The sequence below is a fragment of the Chiloscyllium plagiosum genome, chromosome 7 (genome assembly GCF_004010195.1).
Source record: "Chiloscyllium plagiosum isolate BGI_BamShark_2017 chromosome 7, ASM401019v2, whole genome shotgun sequence".
NCBI lineage: Eukaryota > Metazoa > Chordata > Chondrichthyes > Orectolobiformes > Hemiscylliidae > Chiloscyllium > Chiloscyllium plagiosum.
The window spans coordinates 5,086,422-5,099,352 of NC_057716.1; the positions used below are offsets into that span (position 1 = coordinate 5,086,422).

Consider the following 12,931-nt stretch of genomic DNA (forward strand, 5'->3'; position numbering starts at 1 on the left):
GAATGGTTAGTAAGTTTGCAGATGACACCAAAATTGGTAGTGTGGTGGACAGTGAGAGGTTATCTCAGCGCACAACGAGACATTGATCAGATGTGCTGTTGGTCTGAAGAGTGGCAGATGGAGTTTAATTTAGATACATATGACGTATTGCATTATGGTAAGAAAAATCAAGGCAGACTTATGCACTTAATGATAAGGTTTTGGTGAGTGTGGCCAAACATAGAGACCTTGGGGTACAGGTTCACAGTTCTTGAAAGTGGAGTTGCAGGTTAAGAAGATAGTTAAGGCGATGTTTGGTATGCTTGCCTTTAGTGGTCAGTGCATTGAGAACAAGAGTTGGAATATCATATTGTGCAAAACAGTTCATTGGTTAGGTCACTTCTGGAATACTGTGTTCAGTTCTGATCTCCCTGCTATAGGAAAAATGTTGTGAAACTTGAAAGAGTGCAGAAATGATTTACAAGGATGTTGCCAGGGTTGGAGGGTTTGAGCTATAAAGAGAGGCTGAATAGGCAGGGGCTATTTTCTCTGGAGCACTGGAGGCTGAGGGGATGAACTTATAGAGGTCTATAAAATCATGAGGGGCATGGATAGGATAAATAGACAAGATCTCCAGGATAGGGGAGTCCAAAGCTAGAGTACATAGGTTTAAGGTGAGACCGGAAAGATTTAAAAGGGACCTAAGGGGCAATGTTTTCACACATAAATTGCTGCCAGAGGAGGTGTTAGAGGCTGGTACAATTACACCACTTAAAAGGCATCTGAATGGGTACATGAATTGGGAGGGTTTAAAGGGATATGGGTCAAATGCTGACAAATGGAACGAGATTGGGGTGGGAAATCTGATCAGTATGGATGAGCTAGACCAAAGGGTCTGTTTCCATGGCGTACATCTCAATGACTCTATGACTCAACATTGAGTTTAACATTTGCAAAATATGAACCCCAGGTCCTGTCCTGTATGGGTTGATCTCAGCACAGCCAACCTATTTTAAAGTACTCACAGTCCCCAATATCACCTCTTCTTCCCTGGATTACTATCAACAATCCTTTTTTCTGCTTCTCTCTTTTTTCTCTCTCTCTCTGAGCACTATCTCCCTCTGTCTGTATCACTTCATTACTCCATCCTCCACAGTCCCTGTCTCTGCCATCAGCATAAATATCACTATTTTCGAACTGCTTACAGTTCTGACAAAGGTCCCTGGACTCGAACATTAACTCTGATTTATCTCTCCACAGGTGCTGTCAGACCTGCTGAGTTTCTCCAAGACTTTTGTCTGGTGTGTCTTGTAGCTTTGGTTTCCTTACTTAAGAAAGGATATTCTTGCCATACTATAAAGGTTCATCAGACTGGCATGTAGTAAAGCAGGATTGTTCCACGAAAAGAAATTTAGGAGACTTAGCCAACATTCTTCAGAGTTTAGAGGAATGAGAAGTGGTCTCAATAACCGTGCAAAATTCTTACATGACTTGACAGATAAATGCAGGAAGGTTATTTCCCTAGTTTTGGGGCCTAGAGCCAGGGGACACAGTTTCAAGGTAAGAGCTAAGCCAATTTAAACTGAAATGAGGAAGAACGTCTCCATTCAGATGTTGGTAAATCTTTAGAATTCTCTACCCTACAGGGCTATGGAGTCTAGGTCATGGAGTACATTCAAGACAGAAATCAAAAGATTTCTAGATATTATCTGTATATCTATGGATGTGGAGAAAATGCATTGAGGTAGAAGATCAGTCATAAACAATTTCAATGATGGAGCAGGCTTGTGGTACCAATGGTCTATTCCTGTTTTTATTTCCAAATGTTCCTGAACTTGTGCCTCTGAACTGAGAGCTAATTAAATACTTTTGACGTCTGCAATACATAATTGCTCTACAATCAAGATGAAAATGGGTTGGACTTTATGGCCACCAACAGGTAGGGAAGCAGGGAGCTGGACCTGCATAGTTAATTGCAATGTCTATAGTGATGTTCCAGCTCCAGTCCATTTGCTGCAGTGTGATTTTAGGGAAGACACTGGACAGGCCTTCTGCCTGTGGTCCAGTTGATGCCCTATAATGAGCAATTAATGGCATCTACCCTAAACAGCTGTCAGTCTGGCATCCCAAAAGTTATCTGCAAGTCCGGGTCCATTAATGAATCCTTTCTCTTTGGCCTAGCTGTGGTCCCAGCAGTAGCCACCATTCTTGGTGAGCTGTGGCCAATTGGATGTGGTGGCTCTTCCTCCCAGAATAGTTTGGAAGTCTCACATTATAACCATTGAGCTAATGATGCCTGTCTGTTGAAAAATTACAGTGGACACAAATCCGCTCTTGACATTTACACTGGGGTTTGGGAAGCCTACCCTTCATATATAATTCAGTGCAAGCCTCAATACCTGTATATGTTCTGGCAATGGGGAAAGAATGTCACTCCAAGCTTTTTGAGAACTTCTGTTGCTGAATTATATTAGAAAGACCAACTAATTATATTCACTTTCATGAATAAAATAAAGGTTTAATATTCAATAATTAGTTGGACTTTCAAAATTTAGCATCATCTCAATTATTGGAATTTTCAGTAAGGTCATTGGGGGAATAATGTATGTTATACTCCTTTGTAGCTGCCAAGTTTAATTGTGAGCAGACACAAGAATTAGCAGGCATTTGAAAATATAATTAACACTCATTAGTGAACTTGTGTCAAAATAATACATTTTCAGTTTATTTGGACAATTTAGGCCCTGGCTGCACTATCAAATGTCAGACATGAAAATCCTAAAACTATAAAATGCTCTATATAATTTGTGCTTACGTTCTTTTTACTTCAAGTAATACTTGGAATGTGGAGATCAGTTCCAAGTAAGATGTAGGAGTCACATAGTTGTGTCTCTGAAGCTCTGTGTGGAATGTTTCAGACAATTCAATAGTTGACGTATGAAAACTCTTGCACATATCGATGCAGCCCAGACGTATATCCTGTGCCATTTCAATGTCTCCCAAAGCACGTGTTGCTACAGCTTGCAAAGCATCTTCAGGCCAAGACTAAATTAAATGGAATAGTAACAAAGAAAGTAGCAAATGCAAAATAAGATTAAAATTATGCTGAGATAAAGGGGAAAAAATTCTACTTACAGTAAGCTTATCACAATCACTCCAAAGTACTCCAAAGTTAATCAAATACTTCTGAAGTAGAGACTGGTCAAAAGACAACTCCCACAAACAACATGATAACAATGAGATAATTTGCCTTTTTCTGGCGAAATTGCTTGAGGGATAACTATTGGTCAGATCACCAGGGATAACCTCCTTACTCTTCTTCAGAATAGTGCTGAGAGATTATTTATCTGTTTCATAACCTCAACTGAAAGACAGCATCACTGACATTGCAGAAATCTCTCACTACTGCATTGGCGTGTGTCAGCCCTGATGTGTGTCCAAGATTTAGTGAATTCACAGATCCAAATGGGAGAATGCTACCAAATAAGACACAGTGGACTTAGTGTGAAGTGAAAACTTAATTCCTTCTCAAAGTTTTTTTTCTCAAAGATTTTGGAGCTGTGCATTGGAATCATTGCATTGTTAAGACTTTGTTGATCTAAACAAAATTACTGCTGTGAAACAGCTGGCTAAATTCAAGAAAAAAAACAGGTCACGCAGGGTACAGAAAAGGCAACTACTCATCAAGTATTGCAGACTGTAAACTGTTCTAGCCCACACTGGAAATCCACTATTCTCTTTCAATTGAAACATAAAACAGAAAGTGCTGGAGAAACTCACCAGGTGTGGCATCAGCATTTGCAAGGAAATCAAAGCTTCCAGACCAACGTGAAACTTCTTTGGAATTAAAGGATATGAAAAAATGATGGATTTCATGCTGAAGGTGGGAAATGGATCAGAGCAAAAGTGAAAGAGAGTGATTATGGAAGCAGAAAAGTGACATACAAACAGAGCAAGTGTTGAAAACAGAAGATACGTCACCTCTGCTTAAAGCAAAACCGTACATGAATAACATTGGAGTGGTGAGAGACGGTAATAAAAATGGAGAATGTATTCATCGTCTGAAGTCAATGAATAAACGTTGAATCCAGAAAGCTGTGGGGTTGCATGTGGGGTGGTCCTATAATCAATTATGGAACGATTAGGCTGTAGGCTGTTTCTTTAAGCCTGTCTTAAAAATTTGGACGGCTCGTGCTGCCAGACCATTGGATGATGAATGGTGCAGACCTGTCCTTACATGCTGAACACTATTCAACTTTAGGAAACAATCATACTCCCTGCTGGTAAACAATGGCCTATTAACTGTGATCAAAACAACCAGGAGTTCATGTATTGCAAAAGATGTGCGCATCTTTTACTATTGTCATCCCTGTGTTTGACAAATGAACTCTATGCATGTCCAGCCAGTTTGAGTGGGTGCCCACAATGACTAAGAACTTTGAGCCCTTGAAGAGACCTTCATAGTTGATGTGCAACTGAGTCCAGGGTTTACCTATCAATTCTCATGAATGCGGAGGGGCTGTTGGTGGTAATTTTTGTTGGCATTGTGGACACAACCGCACCAATGCTGCTAAGTCTGCATCCAATACTGGCCAGCAGACATAACTTCTTGCCAACGTCTTCATTTTGGAAATCCCTGAGTGACTCCGGAGGAGTTCAGCCAATATCTGCTGGCGACCTTTACTCAGGACAATCACTCGTGCTCCTCATAATAATATGACATCCTCTACTGTGGTCTGGTCTCTCCAGGTCCAAAAAGGTTTCAATTCTAGTTGTGATGGCCCTATGGTTTTCCCCATCAGTTTCAGTTTTGCTAGGCCCAGATCTTTGTGCATCCAAAGACTGATATTGTCAGCTCTGACTGGAGGTGTGCCCAGAAAATTTTAAACCATCACAGGTTCTTCCAAAGATGGTACCACCAATGATGTATCTACCATTTAATGGCAGTTCAATGCATCCGCATTTGATCCTTGGCCTCTTGGATGGTGTTACAACTTGTAATTATACACACTTAGTATTACAGCCCACGGTGAATGTGTCCTGAAGCTATGGGCTGCATAGCCTTATCCTCTTTAAGTAGACCTAGCAGGTGTTTGTGGTCCATTATTGTTACAAATGTATGTCTGTAAAGGAATTCTTGCCTCCAAATATGATCGCCAATTCTTCCTTCTTTATCTGGACGTATTTACACTCGGCATTAGCCAAAGTCCTGGGTGCATACACTGTTGAGTGTTCCTCTCCATTGGGCCACCTATGCGCTAATACTACCCCAATGCAATATAGGGAGACATTGCAAGTCATTACCAGATCTTGCTTGGGATCATAGTGTGCCAACACCTTAGAAGATGATAGCTATTTGTTCACTTCCCCAAAAGCTATGGCTTGGCTACATGACCACTTCCAAACACAAGACTTGATGACTGCTGTGTGGAGGCTTTTTTAAGAGGTGATGCAAAGGTGCCAGGATGGAGGCCAGGTTATGGATGAACTTTCAACAATAAATCACCATCCAAGAGAAAGACCTAAGCTCCGTGAATGTGGAAACCGGAACACTTTTGATCACCCTCACTTCTTCTAACAGGTGTAATCCAGTCTTGTCGACTCCGTAGTTCAAAGTACATCACTTGGTGTGCATGGAACACATATTTTTCCCTTCTAAGGCATACGCCTGCCTGGCAGAAACATTTAAGGACTTTGTCCAAGTTCTCTAAGCATTCTTATTGCTCTTTCCCTTATTGGCAATGTCATCTAGATAACATGTTCTCCATCATCCACCGAAATATTGCACAGGTCTTGATTCCCCAAATGACAGTCTCGTATATTGATAGAAATACGTATGGATATTAATTCTAGCATACTTCTGGGAATCCTCATTTAACCTCAATTGTACATATGCATGGTTCATGTCCAGCCTCACTAAGGACAGCCCCCTTGCCAGCTTTGTGTATAAATCCCCTATGCAACGGATTGGGTATTTATCCAGCTGTGGAAAGTGCTTTATTGTTTGTTTAAAATTCCCACAAAGATGACCTGATCTATCGGCCTTCAAAATTGGTACAATCGGTGCTTCCCATTCTGCAAATTGGAATGATTTGATTATAGAACATAGAACATAGAACATTACAGCGCAGTACAGGCCCTTCGGCCCTCAATGTTGTGGCGACTTGTCATACCAATCTGAAGCCCATCTAACCTACACTATTCCAGGTACGTCCATATGCTTGTCCAATGACGACTGAAATGTACTTAAAGTTGGCGAATCTACTACCGTTGCAGGCAAAGCATTCCATACCCTTACTACTCTCTGAGTAAAGAAACTACCTCTGACATCTGCCCTATATCTATCATCCCTCAATTTAAAGCTATGCCGCTCATGCTCACCGTCACCATACTTGGAAAAAGGGTCTCCCTGTCCACCCTATCTAACCCTCTGATTATCTTATCATTCCTTTGCTTTTCAGCCTTCTAATATCTGTCTATGCTTTTGCCTGTGAGGCAAATAGCATTGGGCAGGCCTTGTAGAATTGTGCAATTGCTACCTGGTCAATATGCAAGGTGGCCTTCGCTCCTTTAATAGTTTCTAGACCTTCCTGAAAAAGCACTTGGTATTTAATTAGGACTTCACTCAGGTAGCCATTTTCTAAGCAAAAATGTTGAGCCAATCTAGGTGAATCTTTCTCAACCAATTTCACCCCATGAATCTTGGACCTGAGCCTTTTATGACAATCAATGGTAACTGAACCAGTTGCTTCTCATAACAGGCCAGATCCAAAGTTATACCCTTAACCTGTAAAGATTCCCCAGTATAGGTTCTCAGTCTAGCCGAGATCTTGCGCATACTTAAGTGTTGGAGTCCAGAGTGAATTTTGTTAAAGACTAGTTCTGAGATCACTGAAACAGCTGCACTGGTACCAACCTCCATTAGAAGTGGGTGACCATTTAACCTGATATCTATTTTGATTTGTCTGATTTGGATGTTGCTAACTTTCCAGGATGTGCACTTGACTGGATACTGGCCTCTGAGTTCTCTTACTCAGTTTAGATCTAGTGGGACTCTTTTGCTATGTTGACTCTGCATACTGGCAACAACTACAATGGTTTACCAGCCTGGATCCTGAAGAAGATTTTAACCGTTTGGCCAAAGCTTGGCTTTGTTCTTGGGTTTTGCTTTGGGCTGAGCTAGAGTCCATCCGTTCATGATATGTCATGAATGAGGCTTTGAAATTGCCTTCACTCAAGTGGTGTTCCACCAAGCTCAGTTGGACTGGTGAGTGTGTCCACTTCCATTGGAATACTCTGCAACTCAGGTGCTCCAGTTGCCTCATGTGATGATACTGTGGCTTTAAGAGGTTGTTTTGTCCTGGTTTCTTTTAGAAAGAGATTGGAGGACAGGTATCGAGCAGTCTATGGGAAGATAATTTGTAGAGCCTTGGGTGTTTTTTTTAAACGGTAGAACAATAGCAGTGGGCTGAATGGGCCCAGTCTTCAACGACAGGGTCGAACAAGTCAAGCTTCCCAAATGATGGCATGATGCCAGAAATGCTTACCCCAACTCAAAGACTTCAGTAGTGTACTTTTCTCTCATTGCAACTGAAATAACTTCACAGCGACTGGTATTCTATCACCAAGTCACTCTTTATTTATACATGAAAAGTCATTAACACTGATCCAGCTCCCTCAGAGCCAGCTCTCAGATTGAAGAGGATGTCTGATAGTCGGTTTTATCTGTCGACCAGGGGTCCCTGATTGGACCAGGTTAACAGCCCCAATCAGGGAACTAATATCCAATGAGGTGAATCTGACTGATATGCAATCTGAGTGTGAATGGAAGATTGCGTATTAAAATAGTAAGTGACCAGAAGGTCAGGGTCATACTTGTGGAATGAACAGAGGAATGAACATAGTGGTCGTCAAGTCTGTGTTTGGTCTCCCCAGAGATTGAATTATGAGCAGTGAATACTCTAGATTGAAAGAGGTCCAAATAAATTTCTGATTCTACTGGATGGTGTGCCTGGAGCTTTGAACTATAAGGAACAAGGAGGTAAAAGAACAAGTATTATAGCCCCTGTAAATGCATGGGGAGGTACTGTGGGAGAAGATGAGGAGTGAACCAGAGTGTCCAGAGGGACAGGGTCCCTTTGGAATGCTGACAGTGGAACAAGAAAGGAAGATGTGTTTGATGTCTCATGCTGGAGAAATCATAAAGAATGATCCTTTGAATATGAAGACTGCTACAGCAGAATGTGAGGACAAGGAGAATGTTCTCACATTCCACTGCAGCAGTCTTCATATTCAATGGAATGAAGTGCTGCACAGATTTATCAGAATGGTATGCAGACTCCAAAGGTAATAATAAAAGAGGAGAAATTACACAAACTATGATTATATTTCCTGGAATTTAGAAGATTAAAGGGTATTTCCAATAATTTTTTCAAGATATAAGGGGAAATGATTGGTTAGATTGAGAGAAAATCATTCTCTTTAGGGATTGTGGGACAAGGGCAAAATCCAAAAAAAAAGGTTGGCTTATTATGAGAGTATTGAGGAAAATGCTTACACACCAACGATGATAAACATTAGTACAATCTTCTGCAAACAGCAATTGATACTAGGTCCATTGTTAATTTTAAATTTATTTATAGAGTCAGAATCACAGCATGGAAACAGACCCTTCGGTCCAGCTCATCCATGCCAACCAGATATCAGCCTTGCTGATCTTTAAGGTGCTCTATTCTCCCCCTAGTTACTCTTTTGTCCTAAATGCATTTGTAGGATCACTTTGGATTCTCCTTAACCCTATTTGCTAAACCTATCTCATGTCACCTTGTTGCTCTGCTGATTTCCCTCTTAAGGTAAAAACAATGACTGCAGATGCTGGAAATCAGTCTTGACTAGAATGGTGCTGGAAAAGCACAGCAGTTCAAACAGCATCTGCCCTGATGAAGGGCTTTTGCCCGAAACGTCGATTTTACTGCTCTTCAGATGCTGCCTGAACTGCTGTGCTTTTCCAGCACCATTCTAATCTAGACTCTGATTTCCCTCTTAAATATACTCCTACTGCCTTCATTCTCTTCTGGGGATTCACTCAATCTCTGCTGTCCATACCTGACATATGTTTCCTTCTTATTCTTTCAATTTCTCTAGTCATCCAGCATTCCCTACACCGACCAGCCTTGCCCTTCACCCTAACAGGGACATACTGTCTTTGGACTCTCGTTATCTCATTTTTGAAGGCTTCCCATTTTCCAGCCATCCCTTTACCTGCAAACATCCACCCCGATCAACTTTTGAAAGTTCTTGCCTAATACCATCAAAATCAGCCTTTTTCCAATTTAGAACTTCAATTTAGATCTGGTCTATCTTTTCCATCACAATTTTAAAACGAATCAAATTAAGGTCACTGGCCCTAAAGTACTCCCCCACTGACACCTCAGCCACCTGCCCTGCCTTATTTCTCAACAGTAGGTCAAGTTTTGCACCATCTCTCATGGGTACATCCACATATTGAATGAGAAAATTTTCTTGTACACTTAACAAATTCCTCTCCATCCAAGCTCTTACGGTTATGGCAGTCTCAGTCAATGTTTGGAAGGTTAAAATTCCCTATCATAACCACACTATTATTCTTACAGATAACTGAGATCTCCTGATAAATTTGTTTCTCAATTTCCTGCTGACTACTTGAGATCCTATAATACAATCCCAGTAAGGTGATCATCCCTTTCTTATTTCTCAGTTCCACACAAATAACTTGCCTGGATGTATTCCCAGGGATATCGTCCCTCAGTACAGTCATAATGTTGTCCTTCATCAAAAACGCCTCTTCCTCTCCTCTCTTGCCATCCATTTCTATCCTTCCTATAGTATCTGTACCCTGGAACAATAATCTGCTAGTCCTGTCCACATCTCTTTAATCGCTAAGATATCCCAGTCCCATGTTCTCAACCATGCCCTGAGTTCATCTGCCTTCCCTGTTACCACCTCTTGCATTGACATTAATGCAGTTTAATGTATCAGTCCTACCTCGTTCTCTGTTTTGTTCCTGCCTGTCCTGACTGTTTGACTTGCCCCTTTTCCCAACTGGAACAGTCTCAGACTGATCTCTGTTCTCACTATCTCCCTGGGTCCCACCTCCCCTTACTAGTATAAATCCTCCCAAGCAGCCCTAGCATCTCCCTTTCAGTATATTAGTCCCCTTCCAATTCAGGTGCAATTCTTCCTCTTATACAAGTCACTTTTACCCCAGAAGGGTTTCCGATGATCCAAAAAAGTGAATCCTTCTCCCCTGCAAAAGCTCCTCAGCCACACATTCATCTGCTCTAAACTCCTATTCATACCCTCAATAGCTCGTGGCACTGGGAGTAATCCAGATTTTACTACCCTCAAGGACTTCCTTTTTAAATTCTTGCCTAACTTCCTATATTCTATCCTGAGAATTTCATCCTTTTCTCGTCCTATGTCATTAGTTCCAAAGCGTACAATGACCTCCTGCTGGTCCATCTCCCCTTTGAGGATATTCTGCACCCTCTCCATGGTATCCTTGATCCTGGCACTGGAGAGGCAGCACACCATTTTTATATCTTGCTGTCGGCCGTAGAAGTATTTATCTGTGCTGAGAGTCTCCTAGCACAATCAATCGCTTGGAACCTGGCATACCTTTCATTACATTAGAGCCAGTCTTGGTATCAGAAACATGGCTGTTCGTGCTACCTTCCCCTGAGAGACTATCACACCCCCTACATTTTCCAAAACAGCATACTCATTTGAGATGGGGATAGTCGCAGGAGACTCCTGCACAATCTCCTTCCCTCTCCTACCTTTCCTGAGGATAGCCCATCTACCTGACTGTTACCTGACTGTATCTTCAGTTTTTCTCCGTTCCTGTCACTGCCATCCATCACACCCTAGCTTTGGTAAGTTCCTCATTGCCACTAACTGTTGTTCAAACCAAACCATGCAATCCAATAGGGCTCATAACCAAACACACTTCCTGCAGACATAATCATCAGTAACAAGGAACCTCTCCCTAATCTCCCACATTCGAGAGGAAGAGTAAATCACTCTACTAAAAGTTATCTTTGCACCTTAACAATCTACAGACCCAGGAGATAGCACAGTCTTACTGCTCTAAAAACACGATTCCAGACTAACTTGATACCTATATTTTTATATTTTTAAAGTTTAATCAAGAGACAGATCTCAATAAGACATATAATCAAAAAAGAGCCCACTCTCTGGTCACAGGCCTCCAGTCTGAAAAAACGACCCTCCACCACCACCCTCTGTCTTCTACCTTTGAGCCAGTTCTTTATCCAAATGGCTAGTTCTCCCAGTATTCCATGAGATCTAACCTTGCTAATCAGTCTCCCATGGGGAACCTTGTCAAACGCCTTACTGAAGTCCATATGGATCACATCTACTGCTCTGCCCTCATCAATCTTCTTTGTTACTTCTTCAAAAAACTCAATCAAGTTTGTGAGACATGATTTCCCACGCACAAAGCCATGTTGACTATCCCTAATCAGTCCTTGCCTTTCCAAATACATGCACATCCTGTCCCTCAGGATTCCCTCCAAGAACTTGCCCACCACCGAGGTCAGGCTCACCGGTCTATAGTTCCCTGGCTTGTCTTTACCGCCCTTCTTAAACAGTGGCACCACGTTTGCCAACCTCCAGTCTTCCGGCACCTCACCTGTGACTATCAATGATACAAATATCACAGCAAGAGGCCCAGCAATCACTTCTCCAGCTTACCACAGAGTTCTCGGGTACACCTGATCAGGTCCTGGGGATTTATCCACCTTTAACCATTTCAAGACATCCAGCACTTCCTCCTCTGTAATCTGGACATTTTGCAAGATGTCACAATCTATTTCCCTACAGTCTATATCTTCCATATCCTTTTCCACTGTAAATACTAATGCAAAATATTCATTTAGTATCTCCCCCATTTTCTGTGGCTCCACACAAAGGCCGCCTTGCTGATCTTTGAGGGGCCCTATTCTCTCGCTAGTTACTCTTTTGTCCTTAATATATTTGTAAAAACCCTTTGGATTCTCATTACTTCTATTTGCCAAAGCTATCTCATGTCCCCATTTTGCCCTCCTGATTTCCCTGTTAATTATACTCCTACTTCCTTTATACTCTTCTAAGGATTCACTCGATCTATCCTGTCTATACCTGACATATGCTTCCTTCTTTTTCTTAACCAAACCCTCAATTTCTTTAGTCATTCAGCATTCCCTATACCTACCAGCCTTCCCTTTCACCCTGACAGGAATATACTTTCTCTGGATTCTTGTTATCTCATTTCTGAAGGCTTCACATTTTCCAGCCGTCCCTTTCCCTGCGAACATCTGCCTCCAATCAGCTTTTGAAAGTTCTTGCCTGATACCGTCAAAATTGGTCTTTCTCCAATTTAGAACTACAACTTTTAGATCTGGTCTATCCTTTTCCATCACTATTTTAAAACGAATAGAATTATGGTCGCTGGTCCCAAAGTGCTCGCCCACTGACACCTCAGTCACTTGCCCTGCCTTATTTCCCAAGAGTAGGTCAAGGTTTGCACCTTCTCCAGTAGGTACATCTACATACTGAAACAGAAAATTGTCTTGTACATACTTAAGAAATTCCTCTCCATCTAAACTTTTAACACTATGGCAATCCCAGTCAATGCTTGGAAAGTTAAAATCCCCTACCATAACCACCCTATTATTCTTACAGATAGCTGAGATCTCCTTACAAGTTTGTTTCTCAATTTCCCTCTGACTATTAGGGGGTCTATAATACAATCCCAATTAGGTGATCATCCCTTTCTTATTTCTCAGTTCCACCAAATAACTTCCCTGGATGTATTTCCGGGAATATCCTCCCTCAGCACAGCTGTAATGCTATCCCTAATCAAAAATGCCACTCCCCCTCCTCTCTTGCCCCCCTTTCTATCCTTCCTGTA

The 12,931-nt window shown here is 41.7% G+C and overlaps 1 protein-coding gene across 1 annotated transcript in view; it reads right to left on the reverse strand.

The window, feature by feature from the left end:
* Window positions 1–12,931, reverse strand: part of dnah7 (dynein, axonemal, heavy chain 7) — a 414,399-nt gene that overhangs the window by 193,425 nt on the left and 208,043 nt on the right. The window contains exon 41 of the mRNA XM_043692898.1: window positions 2,795–3,024. Coding sequence (XP_043548833.1) covers window positions 2,795–3,024 — 230 coding nt within the window. The remainder of the gene's footprint in view (window positions 1–2,794; window positions 3,025–12,931) is intronic.